The sequence below is a fragment of the Sturnus vulgaris genome, chromosome 2 (assembly GCF_052056855.1).
Source record: "Sturnus vulgaris isolate bStuVul1 chromosome 2, bStuVul1.hap1, whole genome shotgun sequence".
Lineage (NCBI taxonomy): Eukaryota > Metazoa > Chordata > Aves > Passeriformes > Sturnidae > Sturnus > Sturnus vulgaris.
Window position 1 is genome coordinate 92,756,550 of NC_142244.1, and position 18,796 is coordinate 92,775,345.

Genomic DNA, 18,796 nt, shown 5'->3' on the forward strand with positions numbered 1-18,796 from the left:
GTTCTCTGTTGATTTCTAGCACCCTTCTTAAAGTGATCGTTCATACAGATTCTCTAACACTTTCCTTCATCTTCAGGATACAAAACTGAGCTGCACTGTTACCTTTTGATTTAAATGCCAGGTTTCCCCTGGACTAGCTGAGCACCTCAGCTCTGTAGACCTTTTTGAGTCACTCACTCTTCTCAGGCTGTGTCTGGACAAGTCAAAGCAGGGCTGCTTTCTGGTTTCTTTGTCAGGGAACACCACGTTTACACTGAAGTTCAGCTCAGGTGGGTGCCACAGAGGGGAAGCCTGCATACAGAGATAGGTAGGAGTACTGTCACATTTGAGTCATCCTCCAGCCCAGACAATTGTGAGATCTGTGTGAGCCATGGTGAGAGCCAGCATGTAAATTTAGACACAGCTGTAGGTTGTGGAAATTTGCCTTTTGAGAACTGACAGTTTTAGTTATAAGTCCTCTCTTGATTTTACTTTTGCCTACTTTCATTTGAATGAACTCAAAATTATTTGGATTTATATGTTATGACCAATATTTCTATTCATCAAAACCAGATCCAACTTGTTATCACCTCTTATTGCTTCAGGGCCTGTTAAACCAGAAATTTGCCAGCTGTCATATCCAAAAATATCTTTCCCACCCACCCCTCCTAATTATGAGTAACATCTGAATTTCCTAGACCGTGTTTCGCAAAAATAACTCTCTGGAGCAATTTATAGCAAAAAAAAGGTTTCCAGCACAACCAACTTAAGCACACAACCTTTGCAAATAAGTCCATTTCCTGAGTCTTTCAAAGCCATATATATTAATTCCATATCTGTACTGGGCATTTTTGAAGTGCTGCTTCCTAGATGCCAAAAATTAGTTTCCTAGGTATCTAAGTTGATCTGATAACAAGACTTTGGTCTATAGCCACAATCCACTGAAGGACTTCCAGCACTTCCCCTGCAAAGTTCTGTTTGTCATCCTGCCTGGTGCAAATTGACTGGGGTCTGGCATATTGTGTTTTGCATCTACTGCCTATTCCCTGTGCTCTCAGCACATCAGCTCTTCCCTTCACCTACAGATTACCAGAACCATGCTTGTACTTCAATATATGTTTTCTGGTCCTGGGTGCAATTCTGTCTCATTTCTGTTATTTCTACACTGAGTTTTGGGTTCTGCCTCAAAGATTTTGTTGTCCTGTTATGGTTGCAAGGCTGCTGGTGTAACAAGACAAGCACTAGTGATGATCTCAGAAGGACCAAGTAAATAGATAGCACATCTCTTAGAGATAACGTCTGCCTGTGCAACAGATGTGTTGGACTTGCCAGCAGTGCTCACAAGCCTCACAGCACACAACCATTGCAGTGACAAACTCCAGCAATGGTGCAGGTTTCCAAGCACTAGAAATTAGCATTCCCAATTGAGCATACCCAATGTCTTGGGGCTCTGAGTGGGATCTAGAGCATATCATCAGTAGTCCATGCTCTCTAGAGAAGGTACTGAAGAGATCTTTTGTCTTTTCCAGCCATTGATCACCTCTGACAGCTTCTAAAGATTGTTTCAGCACTGATGACTTCCTGGGATCTTTTTCCTTTTGAAAAGGAAGCATATTTCAGTCTTACTTACCTAGAGATAATGCATGAATGTATATTAAGAAGTTATATGTCAACAAATACACTGTCTAGAAGTTAACTAAACATAAAATCCTAGAGGATTTCATTATTTCTCACACCAGCATTCTTCATCTTTTTTCCTAGTGTCCTTGTTAGTGCATGTTGCACATCTTAATTAGTTCCTTCTTGGAGAGCTTTCCTGATGCCTTAAAACTCTGGGGATCTTAAATCCAAATATAGACATGGAGGGTCAGAAGGAGGGTTTTGGGAAATGCCCCTGGAAAACTGGCTGCCTTCTCTGCCCCTTTACTCGTGGCCACAGCCCCATGAGCAAAGAGAAAAATGTTTCCAGGTGTCTGTCACAGCACTGATGCTGGGAGTGATGAAGAAAAGTGAGTCCAATATTAAAATCACCAGACTGTGAAAGGACCTAGCAGAAGTGGAAGCACATGTTATCCTTTGCTGTGCCAGTGGTGGGTAAGATGCTCTCCATCAGGAGACAGGAGGGACAGCTGATGAGAATGACACCAAAAAGGAATTGCCAAGGAGAGTCTATTAGAACCCCCTCTGATCTCTGTTTTCAGAAGATAGCATGTAGCATAAATATGATGGAGAGACATGGATTTGACAGATGAACCACTCATTGGATAAGGAATGGTCTAGGTGGTCATTCAAAGAGTGGCAGTCAACATCTTGATGTCCAAGTGGAGAGCAGTGATGAGTGGCGTTCCTTAAGGGTCAGTACTGGGACCAGTGCTGTTTAAAACCTTTGTTGGTGACATGGAGAGTGGGATCAAGTTGACCCTCAGTAAGTTTGCTGGTAACACCAAGCTCTGGTGTGGTCAACACGCTGGAGGGAAGGGATAGCATCCAGAGGGACCTGGACAAGCCTGAGAGGTGGGACCATGCAAACCTCAGGAAGTTCAACAAGGCCAAGTGCAAGATCCTACATCTGGGTCGGGGCAATCCCAAGCACAAGTACAGATTGCATGAATAATGGATTGAGAGCAGCCCTTGAAAGAAAGTCTTGGAGGTGCTGGTGGGTAAGAAGCTCAACATGACTTGGCAGTGCACAATCACAAGCCCAGGATCCAGCCACATCCTGGGCTGTGTCCAAAGCAGCGTGGCCAGTGGGGCGAGGAAGGTGGTTCTCCCCCTCTACTCTGCTCTCATGAGACCCCACCTGCAGTGCTGCATCCAGCTCTGGGGACCCCAACATAAGGAAGACGTGAACCTGTCAGAACAAGTCCAGAGAAGGGCCACAAAGTTGATCAGAGGCCTGGAGCACCTCTGCTGTGACAGGGGGGCTGGGACAAAATTATCTTTCAGATCCTTTCTAACCCAAACCATTCCCTGGTTTTATGGTTATTCTACCTTGGTAAATAATCACAAATGTGTCTGAGCTTGACCTTTTGAATTTTTAAAGAAATGTAGTTTCAAGAATAACAGTTTCCTGATAGGATGTATCCATGAATTGTTTTTACCTCTTTCTTTATTTATTTTTGTCGCAGATGCTGGAATGGTCAAACTGTTTTTATTCCAGGCACAAAGAAATCTAGGAGTGTGTATGTATGCTGAATGCATGCTTCAAATAATAAAAATAACAGATGAAGTTGGTTTTTTGCCTAAAAATCTCATTAGCTGTGCCAAAACCAGATGTTGAAGTCTGAAATCCTATGACATTTTGTTAGGTGTTAGAGCTGAATGTTGAAAAAAACAAATACAAAAGACTAGAGGAAGAATCTGCAAGTTAAAAACAAAAATCAGAAACAGGGGAAGATAGTTGGAATTAATTTGGGAATCTCTATCTTTTCCAGATTTTCTCTAGAACACACGGGACTCTTGAAGGCTGACCCCTTTTTGTTTAGTCTGTCCTGTAGAAGAAATTGCATTGGTTATGCTTACTTTATTCCTTTACAAAGTAGACCAGCCATTGTTTATTTTATCTCCTGCTGCATTGTTTTTGAGTGTATTACTGGCATTATTGTAATCTGACAAAAGCAAGGGCTGCTGCCAAAGGGATTGTCCTGCTTTTGCCTCATATGCGACAATTCTTTCCTTCTGCCCTCCATGTTGCAGGACTATCAGATATATCTGCATGCTGAGATGAATCAGGGAAGTCACCCTGTTGAAAGCTATTAATTTAAGTTGGAGTTGTTTTAGTTTCCAGTCATATCTGTCTCATCATGCCATTTACTGCACAGTCACCTGAACGTCCCTGCTGATGCAGGGCAGAAAGAGGGAAGATGGGAAAGGAGGCCGTGTGGTATCTCACACTGCACAAAAACATGTCTATGAGGGCAGCAACTCCCACCCACAGTTATCCTGCAGTGATTGCTGCCATTGCACTGTGCTCTAAGCCATCGTGACAAAATGATGAGGTGAGGAATGTGGGACTTTTCTGCAAGCAACCTCTTCCACCTCCTGGTTGTCCCTTGACTTATCTAATTATTTTATTAAGTTATAATTTTATGACAAAGCATACTAGATACTCCATATACGAGGTTAATAATATTAGTTTTTGCTTAAGTGAGGCTGGAGGGAGTGTCCTGCTCTAAATCTGACTTTGAAATCTTCCGATCTGTTTAGACACAATTGAATCAAATTGACAGGAAATTTCATGAGAGAGCCTTCTGTAATATAATTTTTTTGTAACAGAATTTTTCTGGAAACCTTGGGACAAAGCAGGAGAGGTGCCAGAGCATTCAGACAGTGATAGACTCATCCTGGAGATATTCTCCTCTTACCACATGGCTAAAGGGATGGCACTGAGGAAGAGGCAGCTCTGTTTCTCAAGAAGTAAGCAACCATGCAGAAGGAGGGAGAACACTCCCTGATGGTCATCACCTTGATCCTTTTTCTCTGATCTGCTTCAGCCTCAACAACATAATAAGGAATTTAGAGTCATGACCTCCTCTTATATCCTTTTTCTTTTCTTTTCCTAGCCAGGAGGAAGGACTATGATTCTAACCTTTGAGAAATAATTTCATCAGCATCTTCCCTCCTTGCTTCAGTCTAGTGCTTAGATTTGCCTGTCCCCAGCCAAAGGCTTTCACTTCCATAGATGCATTGTTCAGGAAAGAGATGTGTGTGGTTATACTGATTTGGTGGATACAAGGTTTTACTATCCTTCAATATATGAACTCTGGGAGTGGAAGAAGAGCTATAGAGATGGTTAATACTGAATTCCTGGAAATCTCCCAGGCCAGATGAGATCTGAGAGTTCTTGGTACTGGCACTGAGTTTCTCTGCCCTATGGCACCTGGGGGGCTGTCATGATTTAACCCTGACCAGTTACTGGTTAGAGACATGCTCTGTCTCAAGCACAAGGTTTTGCCATATAGGGGTCCTTGAAGACACTAAAGCACTCCTGAGGGCTGAGTTTAAGGTCAAAGTAAAGGCAGTTCCACACCATTCCAATGACACGCAGGTCTTTGCACAGAGGAACTCTCACTAAGCACATACCCGAGTTTTCAGTGTAGTACACCGTACATGGTTAAGTGTGTTACTTTCTCTTTGGCCACTGGTTAAAGAGGGAACATTGTACTTTTATGGCAAGTGACAAAGACATTGCCAGTGGGAATCACATCCTCATGAGTGGTTTCATTCATTCATGTGGCTGGCAGTTCTACCAGTTTTGTCCAACCTGACTGCTGAGCATTTGCAAAGATCAAACTCTCATCAGGCCATGCCCTGATTATGGCTATATCTTTTTTGCATCATTAGCAAATGCAGACGTGCCTCATTCTTGACAGTCTGATGTGGTCATCTGCTGCTACTCCTTTCTTTCTCTCTGGAGCCTTTTTCTGTCCTCTAGAGGACATAAAACTCACTCTTACTTGCAAGCCTTTGCTTACTCATTACTCTGCCTATTGTCTTTTATTTATTACTGAATTCCAGCTATGACAATCACTTTGTCATTTTTTTTAAATTCCAATTTTCTTCCATAGTGCTCTGTTCTTCACTGTTGTGATGAATGCTTCAAACATCTGCATTGCTCCTCCAGATTCTTCTCTAAAATTGTTCTTGGCTGTGATGGCTAGAGAAAATGTATGTTGTGAAAAATCCTCTGTCCATCTTGCTGATAAGACTGTTGCATTGTATATTTTGTCTGTAACTATACATTGTCTCTTGTCCCCATCCTTAATTGTACTTTCTTTGGGCCAAGAGCTGTCTTGTTGCTCTGTGTTTATATAATGCTTCTCACAATGGAATTCTGATGTGTGATGGGAGCTTTTCAGCATTTAATGGCAAAAATAATATGAGTGTGAATAAATGTCTCTGTGACTGCATCACACGATATGGTCACAGTTTGAAACATTTCAGTTTCCTTGGGACAACTTGTCTCTCCCTATGGAATGTAGGTGCAATGCAGGGCAATCTGTTTTCAAAAAGAAATGCATTAGGAAAATATTTGAGCTTGAGTAATTCCACAAACAGGAAAAAAACCTCAGCGTTCTGCAGTTTCAGAAAGATTTCCTACTGTGCAGATTTTTTGCTAGCCCATTCCTTTTGCCATCTCAGAGCTCAAACAGCATGGCCTAGAGCAGTGGTTTTCCAAATTCCTTCCACTTGTAACATACTAGCATAAACAGCATTTGCATATGGATGTCATAAAAGTGACTAATGTTGGCAATCATCGTACTTTATTGCCGTAATGTGACACATGTGCCTGAGCATCCTAAACGATCTGCTCCAAGCTCATTGGGGCTGAAGAAATGGCACATCTCTTATCTAGCACTGACACCTGTGGCAAAGCAGGCTTGGACAGAAACCAGAACATTGATCCAGCTCCAGATGGATGTACAAGAGGCAAGGGCACTAGCTGCTTCACTGCACAATTCCACTCTGCTGGGTATGCGTCCTTTACCCTAAACCAGAAATTAGACTCAAAAAGTTGAAGGAGTAACATTTCTAGTTTGATAGCCAGAGAGTTCAATGTACTTTTGACTGCAGCTGTTGGCAAGTCAATGAAGAGACCTCTCACTCTGAACTCAACCTTGCCCCTAATCATATTTTAACATCTCAGATTCTCCAAAGAGGTCTATAAATGGTTCTTTGAGGTGAGGGGCAGTGAGCCATGCCATGAATGGGTTGAGTGCTGCCATTTGCAGTCAAGAATTTACAGAATTTATCACAGTTCACCCTTGTCAGATTTTTCTTCTACAAGGTGAGAGGGAGGGTTGTGAATCCAACTGCGTCTTCATATAGCATAGAAAATTTATTTTCATGCCTTACAGACTGGCTTTCAGTTACTGGTCAGGCTTCCAAAAAGACTGAGATATGCCTGTTGTGCAGTGTGCAATATGCCATGTGCCACAGCCCCTGCCCCATAATGCCATCCCAATCCATTGTCCATCTTTTAGCAGTATGGTAGAAGAATAGAGGTCTCCAAGGTGAGACAGGGTTATGTAAAAATCGTTTTAGAATAACTAGTCACTGCATAGAGCAAAAAAGGATCCAAATTAGTGCTCCCACTGAGGAAAAAGAGCCACGCTGCTGTACCAGGCATCAGCACATCTATGTGGGAAGAAGGTACTTTAAATGTGCAGGCAATCCAAAGTAGAGCTTGTACTGTAATAACCACAGGAGACAAACTCAGGCTGTCAAGTCATGTCTCTCTGAGCACAATTCCTTTTTTTTCATCTGTGTGCATACTTAAGAAGACCAGTCTCTCTGTGACACAACACAAGCAATTCATGTATCCTGGTGCAGCTGCCCATTTCAAACACACATAGTTCATCTCCCATTTCAGAGAAGCATCTCAGAACTCTCCCTCTAGGGAGTCATCCAATCCAGTGGTTTGGTGAAACAGCAGCACAGTATGTCCTGACTCATACTTTCACCCCCACTGGCAAATAGTTAACCCAAAGGCTGGATGCATCTCTCCAAAGACAGCAGTTTTGTGATAGACAGCTGACATCCATTGGTGTTGGCTGCTTCCAGAGACCCTGCAGTGTGACCCTGGAGCTGGTGCAGGAACCCTCTACCACAACCAGCAAGCCTGCTTTATAGCCAGCAGTAGCAGGAGCTCCATGCACACAGAATCTAACTATACAGCCCCATGGGACATCACACTATGTACCACATCCAGCAGTTCTTTTCTGCCTTGTATTTGGGAAGCAGAAGTCAGAACACTATGTAGAAAAAATATCTCTAAATATAGTACACACAGGGCAAAGGCTGTTTATCACAACCCTTTAGTGCTAATATCTGCTTGAATTGTGAATACCTTGGTTCCTTTTACAAGCAATTGAACCAAAATATTTTATTAGCATTTGCTTTCATTCTTCATTTCTGCTTTTTCAGAGATACAGAGTACAGTGCATTTATTTGTATACTATTCCCCACAGGTAATTTTCAGTTGCAGCACATAAAACTTAATTTTCCCTGATTGCACAAGATTTCTTATTCTACACAAAGTTGTAAATCACTGCAGCAAAGACTCCTTTCTTGCTCAGGGTAGGCAAGGCCTTACATTACTTGAACAATTACTTTGGCTTTCCCATGTGCTCCTTGTGGTGCAATTGCAAGAGCTTCCAAGAGCTCCAAAGATTTTTCCAACTTCATGCTTTCTGCAGGTAACATCGATGGTGTAGGTCTTTTTCTCAATATCCACCAGAACATGTTTCTTATCAAATTCATAAAGGACTTCAGCAAATAAATGGGTTTTTTCTCTTTCATCCTTATGTTTTGTCTTATTAAGCTGGAAGCAAGTACTTTCCTTTAAAAAATTATGTGGTATTGTTCCTTCTTTCATACAACCCTGATCATTCCAAAACCAGCATTTTCAATAACTATATTTCCAGGAATAGATCTGAGAATATGATCAAAAGGGCACAATGTCAAGTCTGGTAGCATGTGGGCACAGTGCAGCTATCAGGAAAAGAAGGGTCTCTGAAACATGAGCATGATGTTCCTGGTTCACAATCCTATCTATAATTACTTGGGGTCACACACCATAATTTGGAAGCCATTTGCTTTAGAACTCCCAGACTTGATGTATGCGTTAACTCTGAAGACATCCTCTGCCCTTAGTTAGTGGTATTTAACTTGTCAATTTTCAGTTAATTAATGATTTTACGGGTATTGTTGGTCACTTGAGTAAGCAATAGCACCAGGAAGGAGCCTTGTGAAATATTAAGGAAGGAAGGAGGTAGAAAGTTGCCTGAAAACTCTAAAAACACAAAACTTGGCACTTTTTAAAGATATCGCTTAGAGTTTACATGTGATCCATACAGCTCTGCTCCAGGATCTAATCAGTCTTTCCTAGCCTGTGCTGAAGTTTTTAGGTACAGCTGGCTCACAGTGAAAGTTTTCACAAGGGAGGGGCTTTCTAGATTCAGCACAAAGCTGCTTCACAGGCTTCCCTTCCTTGCAGTAACTGGCTGTAATGATACAGGACACATACAGCTGCCAGGTTTTGGTGAGGCATGAGGACATCATCTGAACTGCTTCTGAAAGCCTTCTGTTTCATACAGGTGCCCAACTAAGGTGTAGGGCTGTAAGCCCAGTGTAAGGCTGCTCACACTTCTGCTATCACCAGCCTCTTCCCTCATGGTGCAGGTGGACACCTGGACTCAGGAGGGGAGTCACAAAGGTTTTACAGTTTACAAGAACAAGAGTGAAGGATACCCAGCATAGCCAGAAAGCTGGTGGCTTTCTGTTCAGAAGATGTTAGTTGTTAGTTGTTTCAGGTCTCCCATGGCTATTCCCCCACACAGTGACTTTCAGTCAGGAGTCCAAGTACCCCACTGAACTCCTAAACCACTGTGGCTTTGGTAATTTCTTGTCTTAGCTGAGAAACATCATCTGTGAAACAATTTCCTGATGGACATCTTGTCAAAACAAGCAAGTTCCTGGGAAGTTAAGTTCCAATGAGTTTCATTTTTTGATGAAAAAATAGTTTGTCAGTAAAAACTACACAAGCTTCAACAGGGACTCTTCTGGTACTGAAATCAGTGCCAGATGGGCACCAGTCCTTCCACTGTTGAAGGCAGCTGGAGGTTTGCCACTGACTTCAAAGGAATTAGGATCAAGCCCATGAATTCATGACTGCACTTTTTATTTAGCTTTCTGAATAATTTATAAGTAAAAATAGGCTATATTCTCCCACTTTTTCTGATGTTGAGTAAAGCTGTATTTGGTTACATTTCTTGCTTTCAAAGGAGCCTTGGTGCAGTTATGAGTGTCTCATTATGGAAAAGGGTGTCCATAGGGGACAGATAGAAAGAAAAATTAAATCCTTAGGCATATCGAAGGCACACAGCAGATCAGAGATTCAGAGATGACAGATCAGAGCAAGAGAGTCCTCATACTTGGAGCTGAAGGCTAAATAGTTAGCATTGTTTCAGGAAGTGGAGGGGGATCTAGAAAGCATACTTCTGTTTGGTGAGTTCATCTATTTTTAATGATACTGCATTTAGTTTTATTTTCTTTCTTCTCAGTTCTTTAGACGTTAATTTCCATAAGGTTTCTTGCTGTGCTTAACTCCTGAACAGACTTTAGCATTTACGCATTTCTCTGGGATGCACCAAACTTGTTCTCCAACACTGCAAACCATTTTCCTTCTTCAAACTACTTGGAAAAAAAGAGGAAAGAAAAAAACTTCCCAGTTCACCACCCAGGGCTTAGTGTTTACTTCTGCTGCACGCATCATTTATTTTCATTCTGCAAGATCATGATGACACGCTCATCCAAGCACATGCTGTTCTAATATGCTGCATTCCTTCAGCCCCTCAGTGCGTTAGAAGTGTCATTGCTGCTAAATGAGAAAGATCTTGTAGGACAGGCAAATAGATTGCTAAGTACTGCTGGCTTTCAAAGACCCATGTTGTAGACAAAAATTATTGGCTTGCTTTTTCAGGACTATACATTGTTGTGTATGTGGATGACCCTGGTTAGGAAGGCTATCTGCTGTAGGGCTTTAGGGAATTCGTTCCTTGAGAACATGATGACATATTTAGCAGGTTTTTGGAAAAGACAATGAGACATATGCCTCAACCTATGAGTGGAGGAACAGAGCACTTGAAGTTTGAGATGTGTCCTAGGAAGGCATTCCTGCAGCTGTCATTTTGTTTGAATCTGTTCAAGCACGCGCATTGTACTGTGCTTCTTATATTTTCTGGGTGGAATAACTCTGCTCTCAATCACAGTGTGGGTTTCAGAAATCTATCTGCCATGATAGACAAACCACTTGCAGAAAATCTGTTTCACATTTGCTTGTTCCACCCTGGCAATAAATTAGAAAAGGCAATAGTGGATTGTTAGAGCTTAACACAAAACCATTAAATAATTCTTTGGTTTAGCTATAATATTTTCTATTAAACTGTGCCTTACTAATGACTCTTCATAAGACGGTGCCTAAATTAATAATTGAGGTAGGATTTTGTAGGTTTTGCTGAATGAATTTAAATTGTCCATGGAGAACTTTGGAGGCTTTCTCTAAACACTTTTAAATCTGAATTAACAAAACATATATAAGATTGAAACTATAGATACATTCAGTATGACTTGGTCGAAGAGCTTTTGGCACAAATTTGTCTGCTAATATCCCACTGGTAAGCTCTTGGAATTGCTGTGTGTCCTCTGTACTAGCCTACCAAAGAACTTGTAAAGTATTAGGTAAAGAAAGTATTATGTACTTCCTCCTAATGTCCATTTGAGTCAAAGGCTGTTTTGTTACTTGACTACACCAGAAGGAAGATTGTATCCTGCATTTGCTGGTAGGGATAATAGTAAGGAAAAGCTGGTTTAGCTTTCTGACCGACTACTTTTTTGCGTCTGAAAATGCTTTTAGAGATGCAGTCCTCTCAGGAACCCAGCAGAGACAGAAGAATCTTGTATAGTTATGCCCTTAGTTACTTAATAATCTCACTGTGCTTCAGAACATAAATTATAATACTAGCAAACTAGTTTAATGAGGGCATACGAACTTAATAGTTCCTGAAAGTACCTACTCTGAAGTGAAAATGCAGTAATAAATTAAGGTTGTTTATTTTAATCACAGAATCAGATATAGAACTGCAAGTTGCCAAAGTCTCCGCGAGGCATAAAATAGGGATGTACGTGATCTTCTCAATATTTATGAACCATAAAAATCAGCAGTCCCTTGGTGAAAATATTTTCAATCTTTCAGGGGGACATTGTGAAGATGTTTTATTAATAATTTTAATTTTGTTTTCTGCTCTGCTCAGTGGTTCCTTTCTAAAAACTTGAGCATCTTAGATTTTGTAACAAATGAATGTTAATAAAGTGTACTTTCTGGTCCAAATTGGCTCCAGTTTATCAAAATACTGAATCACATATGAAAAACTGAGAATTTAAACCATCTTTTCTTATTTAGAAAAGAATGACATTTTAGTCACACATTAGTAACACTTTGGTATGCAAGTATCAAGTACAAACTGAAGTGTATTTGTAAGCCACACAGTGAGGTTCTCTCTTTGGCAGGGCACATGTCAGTCAGAAATTAATCCATTACACAGACCTAAATGACTAGAAAGTAAGAATATTCAGTAGCAGAATTGTCCTTCTTCTTGCAGAAGACAATCAGTGAAACGCCACAACCCAGGAGCTGCTGTTGTGACCATGGTGTATCGAAGTGTCCCTTGGAAGTCTAAATTGGGATAGAATAATTTTGACACTAACATGGATTAGTAAATGCACTGGCATATTTGTCAAGGGAGATGTAGAAAGGATTAATTATTTAAATCTGACCTAAATTTCCCATGTTTCTCTCTTGTTCCATAATAATAGCAACAATAAATTCCAAAGTAATACCTTGCTATTTGAACTAAACGTGGAGTTAATTGTCACCCACACCAGACAAGAAGTAGATTTTCTTTACTCTTCATTCCATCTGGGGTATGTCAGTAGGAGCATAATGTTGCCCATTGAAACCATAGTTCATTAAGTCATATTGGGATATAAAGAACATATTTGGTCCCACGTGGGACCATCAGTGTGGATGACAGTTTCTCTCCTGTATCTGCTCATCCTTAAAAGAGAAATAAGTTGAAATCATTTTCAGGTTGTCCCTTTTAAACCCACATGTATTAGAAATTAGACGTGTGTGTGTGTGCATAGAAGCACCTGCAACAGAGACTGAGAAAAACTCACTGTAATACAGTCTGCAGCAAAAAAATGTTTATGTGGAGACTAATAAAAAATAATTTTGGCAGTGAAGAAGTCCTGAGTGATGTAGCTTAGTATTTGTCACTTATGTGGTAAAGTCACAAGTAGAGTATCTAAGACAGTCATATCTAAAAGCCAGAAGGGAAAAAAAACCTCTTCCTTAGTTCATATGGCATGGGATCTCTGCCTGGATGCAGAGTCATGATAGCTTGCATTGTGGCAGGGTGGAGAGTATGGCTTCCTAATCAAGGCCACCGAATTTTTAATGAATAGCACTTGATTACTGCTCCCATTGTAGGAAAAGGTTGTTTGGAGGTGAACAAGACTGTATTCCACTCCCACCCTTCTTCAGTCCCAAAACCAGATGAGCTGGAGCTGTGTCCGGTACAATTGCTCACAGCTGGGGAAGGTCTTCCCGAGAAATAGGCACGGTAGCTCCATGAACTGACTGCTGCATCCTTATCTCAGCCTGCAAGACTCACAGCCAGTAGTGACTGAAACCCTGTGAACAGTTTTACTGCACCATTTCATCACATCTCTTGCATTATGAAGTCCCTCAGATAATATAAGGCCTGCTGTTGCAAGATTTTACATTTCTAGACAGGATTGCAGGGCTGCTGGGATGGTTTGGCATTCAAATCCAAGCCTTATCCCTCTAAATCCTATGTCAAGTTTTCTAGGACATCCCCTTTATAAAGAATGGATTTGGGGTAAAATCAGTCTTGCTGCAGTCTCAAGGGCATAAGTCTCAAGTTACTTTGGGCTTAGCAGGACCAGAAATTCAAATATAGGATCTTTCTAGAGAGGGGATCAAAACTGAGTGAGAAAGTTGAGTTCTGGTATTTGAGATTGTCATAAGAGCTACAGGCTTCCAGAAATGTCAAATTCCTGACACTGACTGTGGGTCAGAACTTTCCATTAAGCTTCTCATCTGGAAGCAAATCTGCCTGAAGATCAGATGACAGACACCAGAAAGCAACGCTTGTTTACGTATTCAGAGTTTAAAATAAGAAATTTGCAATCATGTTTATGTTTTTAAAAAAAAGGTTTCTACAAGTTTTTTGTGAAGAGGAAGAACTGTTTGCTTTTATAAAGTAGTAAGCAGACTGTTCTCCAGTATTCGTAGCCTATTTGGGAAGTACTTTCCAGCATTTGTGGGCAAAGCTGTTTAAAAACAGTTCTCTACAAAAATAAAGTTGTAAGGCTATAAAGCATTTTTTATCTTGGCAGACCAAAATAATTTTTCCCCAGTATTTCAGGAAGCCTCTGACATTCTCAAAAGTTCATTAGCTTGACTGTTTGGAGAGGAGCTTTCTTTCTGTCTTTAATCTTCTACTAATATTGCAATTTACTTTTGTTTATATCAATACAGGGCTATTTTTTATCACTTCATGTTTAGATGCTTGACATTTCAACTAGGTGCTGCTTTGAACAAAACAGTAAGGGATTTTGTTGTTTTAAAAAGAACAGCTTCAGTGTTAAATTGGATTCCACACAGTGAGATTTATAATCTAATTCTTACAAGAGATTCAGAGGTTGATATCAAGAGCTGGACCACTTCATTGTCCACATGTAGTGTGTTGTAAAATCAGAAGTTCTAAATTCTTTTTTTTTAACTCTATTTTTTCCAATCTCAAAGAGTTAAAATATATTCTTTTTCTCTTGCTGTTGATTAGCAAAAATTTCCTCACCCTCTGCTGTCGAAGAGTCATACATATTTGATAGCTTTATCCTTTTCTCCTTTATATTTCAAGTAATTCAGCTAGACTATCTTCATCAATGGGGTAAGTGGAGCTGTAACACCTACTTAAGGGAGGGGAGCCATCTGGTTTCCTTGCAACTTGGAGCCTGCTGGCAAATATTAGGTTATACCAATTTAGAGCATGATGAAGTGGGAAATAATGGACATTTCTGAAGAATCTGAAATAGGATCAGCTGTTATCAGCAAAAATTGGCAGGTGCAGTGCACTACACTGGCTGTAAGCGTGGTCTCAAGTTGGAGAGTGCAGCTGGGAAAATGACTTGCTAATTGAATGGTTGCAGGACTCCCAGCAGCTCTGAAAGTAGTGGAGCATCATTAATTGGAGGCTCTTGGTTGACTTAGTGGAAGCTGTCAGAGAAAGGATCCTGCAAGTTGAGGTTTACTTTCTAGGTGTTTTAGTGTGGTTTTTGCCTGTTACACTGAATGAGTCCTCGTGGAGTCAGAAGTGCTTTCAAACTCAGGAGGACTGGTCTAAGGCTAGCACCATTTATTCTTTTACTTACAGCATGGTGACAGTGGTTGGGAGTTATAAAAGCTATGCAATTACACATTTGTTTAACTGCACATTTCTGTTGTTATCTTTCCCTTCTCTCTCTCTTTCCCTTTTATTTTGTCTTAGGTTTCAAAATTGGCTTGGCTTGGAGCAAAATTATTCTTTTTTTTTTCTTTTTCTTTAGATCCTTTCTTTAAAAGACTTTGTCTGCAACTGTTTCTTGGATGCTGACATAATTCATAAAAGTAGTTATAGAAAAAAGTGGCCTAGTTTTGGTCCAGAATAGTATTACATACACTTCTGACTTGTGTGAGTCTCAGAATATCAGTGAATACAAAAGCACGTGTCATTAGCTGTGGCTCCCTTTTTCATAAGCTGTTTTTATTTATTAAATGCAAACATATTGCAATGCATCCTAGTTTAATATAAAGGCCTGTTGGCAAAATGTGGTATTTTCCATCAGCTGTTAATGTACCTTGAGGGAAGATGTATTGGCAGTGAGTGCTGTGCAGCAAGCACTGCTGACTTCAGAGTGCACTTCATGTGTCATTAGTGACAGTAGCATCTCTGTGCCCCTAAAATTTCTCCAGCCGTGTACAGTGTAGCTTTCCTGGATGAGTTATGAAGGTTGGGAGGTAAGAGACTTCAGTGACAGGGTTGTGCTACCCAGCACGCCTCTGGCCTGCATGGACACAAGGTTATCTGTGAGTGTGGATTGGATGAGGAACAATGGGGTGAAAGCTGGCCTGAGCCTCCTAGTGCAGTGTTCATGGGGTGTAGGTCAAGTGTTAAACCCTTCAAGAGAACTGATGAGATCACTTTTTCAAGCTGGACCCTAAGCAAGTCTTCTTCTCAGTGACCAGCAAGCTCTTCCAAAGTTTAGGTGATTAGGGAAAATGCCTTCAGTTTGCATCTGCATTTGGATAACCTGTGTTAGGTGGGAGGCAGGGAGATGAAACTGGGAAGATATGGAAGCTGTACCCTTGGATCAAAACCACATGTGGCAAATGTCAAGCACAGGCCTGTGATGGAACTGAGAATAGCAAAACATTGATGATGAAAAGCTCCTGCCTCCTTCCCCAGTCTCTGACTCAGCAGGCTGGGACAAGCTGTTCTTGGGAATGCCAAATATGCCATGTTTTTAAATGTTGTAGCTTCATATGGATCAATTTATGGTGCTTGTTTCTAGCTTAACTCTTCTGGATGCTTACTTTGCCTCTTTGGTCTTCCTGGCATTAACAAGTGGATGGAAATAATTCACCTGACCTCATAAATCAAATAAATTCATAGAATCATTTAGATTGGAAAAGATCTCTAAGGCCGTCCAGTCCAACTGTTAATTCAGCACTGCCAAGCCTGCCCCTAAACCATAGCCTTGAAGTACCATGTCTTTTAAGTCTTTGAAATACCTCCAGGGACAGTGGTTCCAGAGCAGCCTGTTCCAGTGCTTGACAACCCTTTCAGTGAATACATTTTTCCTAATATCTTAAACCTATTCTAAACCTCCCCTGGCACAGCATGAGGCCATTTCCTCTTGTCCTGTTAGTCGTTACCAGGGAGAAGAGGCCAACCCTCACCATGCTACAACCTCCTTTCAGGTGCTCGTAGAGAGAGATAAGGTCCCCCTGAGCCTCCTTTTCTGCAGTGCAAGGAACCTTATCTACAACTCCTTTTTTATCTTTCCCTTTTCGTCCCCACACAGCTGAATGAATCTGCCAAGCAGCTGATGGAGATGGACAAGACGTGCTCGGCTGCCGCCTCCGGCTGTGACATGCCGCTGGCCACCGAGACGGTGGCGGTGGCGGCGGCGGCGGCCGTGGGCCTGGCACCGTGCTCCACGCTGGCCGGCGCCGGGGCTGCCGGAGCGGCACAGCGCCAGGTGGAAGGCAAGAAGAACGCCAAGAAGCGCCACTCCTTCACCGCCCTCAGCATGACACACAAGTCTTCCCAGGCTGCCAGCAACCGGCACTCCATGGAGATCAGTGCCCCGGTCCTCATCAGCTCCAGTGACCCGCGGGCAGCTGCCAGGATCGGGGACCTGACCCACCTCTCCTCCAGTGCCCCGGCCCAGGTAAGGTGGAGTGCAGGGGGGTGTGGGCATCCTTAGCAGGTGGCACGCCCTTGTGTCACTTCTTCCAAAATGGATCACCCACCCACGAAGCAGTGACATGGGTGCCGTCATCCTGGTGTGACAGTACTTGGCATCTGCCATTCCTGCCCTTACATTAATCAGTAGGCAGGTGTGAGAAGCCAGAGGATAAGGCCAAATTGGAATCACAATTCTGCAACGCTTTAAAAAACAAAAAGTAATCCTACAATTTGTTAGAAGTAATGCAACTGTTGCACCAGTTGCTGTTGTAGAAAGGAATAATTTTGAGTGATCCCATTACCCTGAATATATGTGTTACTCTGCAGGATAGCAATGTCAGTATGAAATTCACACACTAGGGATAAAAAAAGATTTTTGGAATAATTATTTCTGTACAGATCACTGGAGGATGAACAAATGTGCTGTACTTTGACAAGTGTTGTACCCAGCAAGTAGCTGCCGCTCAGAAAAACCCAAGGAGTTTTTAAACCATCACACATGCTGAGAGTGCAGCTCTCTCCATCCTTCCCCCTCTCAAAGGAGGATGCAGAAGAGCATCCTCCCAGACATCCCCACAGAAGCAAAAGGAGCTTCCAAGAGGCTGCTTCTGGAGCCCTGGCAGAAACAGGAGCCAGAGTCACCAGGGGTGCACTGAAACCCTTTGCAATTGCCTGCTGTTGCTATCGATAAGGAAATCCAGCTGGCAATTTGCAGTTTGAAGGTGTAAAGAGAAGGGAGAATACTCACAGTCCCAAAGCTCTTCTGCCTCAGCCTTTCTGCCCAGTCATCTACACAAGTGTGTGTGCAGATTAGCACCCATAGGTGGTATATAGACCAGCTCCTTATAGTCTGTGCTGCTTATTAGTGCCAAGATAACCTCAGCATGACAGGGTCTTCCCACACATCATGTCTCTGCTGAAAAAAGCCATCCTTGCCCCTTTTCCTCTCCCTGGACATGCCTTCTGGCCCCTCACATTCATGTCCCCATAGAAGGACAAACATGGATCACTTGCCAATCCTGTGGTGGCCTGGAGCAGGAAGCAATCCATGTTACAGCCACTGCCTATGCTGGTATGCATGGGAGAGGGACAAGCAGCAAACTGTAGGGACTGCTTTGGGTAGAAATCCCTGTTTATGTCCATCTGTAGTGCTGGTGGGTCTCCCCTGGGAGGCCAGTGTGATGTGCCAGACCATGGGGTCACTCCTGATAGCTGTGCCCTGCTGTGACCCATGACATGAGCCCCAGGCCCCTGCAGCACAAGTTTGCAAGGACACTGGGGAGGCAGAGTGCCTGCATGCACACCAGGTGTGATGCAGGGCCAGCCAGAACTGTACTGAGGGACACTGCCACAGTGGAGCAGTACTCTCTGCCCCTGCCTCAGCTGCTCACTTCCCTCCACTGCCCATCTACACGTGGGAGCCAGAGAGGCAGCTCAGTCCAACTGTAATAGCACTCGCTTTCTTCCACATGCCTTTTCCGGGAAGGGTTTCTGTGGTGTAAGGTCTTCCCCCTCTTTCAGCCCCCAGCAGGAGGGTGAAGGTGAGGATATGGCCCCCACACAAAGCAGCATGGGTGTCAAGATGTACTGGGACATCTGTGAAGCAGCACAAGCACTACATGTGAGGGAGGGTCCCAAACTTGTCAAGTAAATGATACCCAGGTTTTTGGCACTGAGAGTGACACATTTGGACTTTACAGAGATGTGATAGACAGTGGCTT

At 42.3% G+C, this 18,796-nt stretch overlaps 1 protein-coding gene across 1 annotated transcript in view; it reads left to right on the forward strand.

Annotated features, from left to right (window-relative positions):
* SH3RF3 (SH3 domain containing ring finger 3) overlaps positions 1 to 18,796 on the forward strand; it is a 244,115-nt gene that overhangs the window by 165,556 nt on the left and 59,763 nt on the right. The window contains exon 4 of the mRNA XM_014885074.2: positions 16,690 to 17,058. Coding sequence (XP_014740560.1) covers positions 16,690 to 17,058 — 369 coding nt within the window. The remainder of the gene's footprint in view (positions 1 to 16,689; positions 17,059 to 18,796) is intronic.